Source organism: Manacus vitellinus, unplaced genomic scaffold (genome assembly GCF_001715985.3).
Source record: "Manacus vitellinus isolate BGI_N305 unplaced genomic scaffold, ASM171598v3 scaffold_52_pilon, whole genome shotgun sequence".
NCBI classification, from domain to species: Eukaryota; Metazoa; Chordata; class Aves; order Passeriformes; family Pipridae; genus Manacus; species Manacus vitellinus.
This window is the reverse complement of record NW_021940628.1, coordinates 4,906,194-4,908,764: the sequence shown is the minus strand read 5'-3', so window position 1 is coordinate 4,908,764 and position 2,571 is coordinate 4,906,194. Positions and strand designations below refer to the sequence as shown.

Here is a 2,571-nt window from a genome sequence, read left to right as displayed (position 1 = left end):
CCCCCAAGGTCTGGTGGGTGACCTTCAGGATTTGGGGGGCTTATGGTTACTGCCCTTTTCTCCTCGGATTTTTTGCCCTTGTACTCTCGCGTTTCCTGCCGTTTTCCCCCTCGATTTAAGGCCTTAAAATGGTGCCAAAGAAGGGGGTTTCCTCGATTTAATCCTTCAAATAATGGAAAAGAAGGTTTGTCCCTCAATTCAAAGCCCTTTTTCCCCCTTTTGATGCACTGAGGAAGGACTGGGATGTACTGGGAGGGACTGAGGGGACTGGGAAAAACTGGACTCAGGTTTTAACAATATATTTATTTAATTCCAGAATTCCTCAGTTTTGAGGTTCTCCACCCCAAATGCCCCAATTTGGGGGGGACCTCCACCTCATTAGCAACCTCCATTAACGAGGCCGGGGAGGGAGGAGTGTACTGGGGGGGAAAAGGGGGCCTGGATCCCCCCTTCTTCCACTCCTCCCCTCCCCAAACCAATGTGGTTCAAACTCATTTCACAGAAATTTGTGGGCAATTTCATTGAAATCAGGAAAAACGGATACGGTGGGGAATCCCCCCATATGGAGGTGTGCCACCCCCATATTCAGGAGCCCCTGCCCCTATGACATCACTCGGTCGTCGGGGGGGACCGGCGGGACCCGCGGCGGCTCCTCAGGAGGAGGCGGAGCTGTGGGGGACGGAGGGGTCAGCGAGATCCCCAAATCCCAGGGTTTGACACCAAAATACAGGGGTGTCACCTGAATGTCCTCGGGTGGGACTCCACGGTTCAGGGATTGTGAAAATGGGGAGGGTAAATCAGCAGGATTTGAGGGTAAAGCAGTGGGATTTAGGGGGTAAAAGAGCAGGATTTGGGGTAAAAAAGCAGGATTTTGAGGCGAGTGGCAGGATTTTGGGATAAAGCAGCAGGCTATAATAGAATATGCTAAGTTGGAAGGGACCAACAAGGATCATCTAGTCCAATTCCTGGCCCTGTTCAAGAGGAGAGACCCCAACAATCCCACCATGTCCCTGAGAGCATTGTCCAAACACTGCTTGCATTCTGTCAGCCTTGGGGCCGTGACCACTGCCCTGGGGAGCCCCAGCCACCCTCTGGGGGAAGAACTTTTTCCCGATACCCAACCTAAACCTCCCCTGGCACAGCTCCAGCCATTCCCTTGGGTCCTGTCACTGGTCACAAGAGTGAAGAGGTTAGTACCTGCCCTCATGAGGATGTTGAAGAGCCCAGTGAGGTCTGACCTCAGACTGAACAAACCAAGTGCCCTCAGCTGCTCCTCATAAAGCTTCTCCTCTGGACCCTTTCTCATCCCTGTGGCCTCCTTTGGATGTTCTCCTTACCTCAGGGTCTTCTCTATATTGTGATGCCCAAAACTGTCCCCAGGACTCGAGGTGAGGCTGCCTCAGTACAGAGCAGAGCCGGACAATCCCCTCCCTTGACTGGCTGGTGATGCTTTGCCTTATGCCTCCCAGGTTGGCCCTCCTGGCTGCCAGGGCACTGCTGACTCAGGGCCAACTGGCCATCGACCGGGACCCCCAGGTCCCTTCCCGCAGCTGCTCTCGAGCCTCTCATTCCCCAGTCTATACACAAAGCCAGGGTTGCCCCGCCTCAGGTGCAGAATCTGGCACTTGCCCTTGTTAAACTTCACTCAGTTGGTGATTGCCCATCTCTCAGATTTGTTGAGATGTCTCTGCAGGGCCTCCCTGCCTTCAAGTGACTCGACGGCTCCTCCAGTTCAATGTTATCAGCAAACTTAAGTAGTATCCCTTCCAGTCCTGCATCCAAATCATAGATGATGATGTTGAAGAGCACAGGGCCCAAGATGGAGCCCTGTGGAACCCCACTAGTGACAGGTCACAATCTGATGTCACTCCAGTCAGTGTCACCTTCTGTGCCCGACTCATGAGCCAACGGCTCCCCTACCACATAATGTGTTTATCCAGCTGTGGGCTGGACAGTTTGTCCAGAAGGATCCTGGGAGAGACTGTCATAAGCTTTACTGAAATCCAAAAGGATTACATCTCCTGTCTTTCCTAGATCAACCAAGTGGGTTACCCTGTCATAGAAGGAAATGAGGTTCAACAAGCAGGACTTTCCCCTCATGAAGCTGTGCTGGCTGTGACCAATGCGGGGTAAAGCAATGGGATTTGGGGTACAAAAGCAGGACTTTGGGTAAAACAGAGGGATTTGGGATAAAACAGTAGGATTTTGGTGTTCCAGGAGTGATTTGGGGCATTCCCTCCCCACCAGCAGGAGGTTTTTGGATGCAGCAGGGTGCTAAGGGGGTGCTGGGGGTGGGGATGCAGGGGTCCCACCTGGTCTCCGGGGGGCCCAGGGGGCAGCAGCCCTTGAGGCAGGTCATGCTCCAGGTTTCGGGCACTGGGGTCAGCCCCCCAGGCCAGGAGCAGCCGCACAAGGGGCTCCTGGCTGGGGGTTCCGGGCAGTGCTGCTGCCATGTGCAGGGGGGTGTTCCCATGGGCCTGGGGGACGTGAGAGGCTCAGGGCACCTCCAAATCATCCTCCAGCCCCCTGAGAGGTACCTCAGAGATCCTCAAGATCTGACACCTCCAGCCA

The 2,571-nt window shown here is 54.4% G+C and overlaps 1 protein-coding gene across 1 annotated transcript in view; it reads right to left on the bottom strand.

Moving 5' to 3' along the window:
• Window positions 1–283: 283 nt before the first annotated feature.
• The window catches only part of LOC108641139 (NF-kappa-B inhibitor delta), a gene marked incomplete at its 5' end in the record, with an annotated part of 5,163 nt that continues 2,875 nt past the window's right edge, over window positions 284–2,571 (bottom strand). The window contains 2 exons of the mRNA XM_029963073.1: window positions 284–669; window positions 2,313–2,494. Coding sequence (XP_029818933.1) covers window positions 610–669; window positions 2,313–2,494 — 242 coding nt within the window. The remainder of the gene's footprint in view (window positions 670–2,312; window positions 2,495–2,571) is intronic.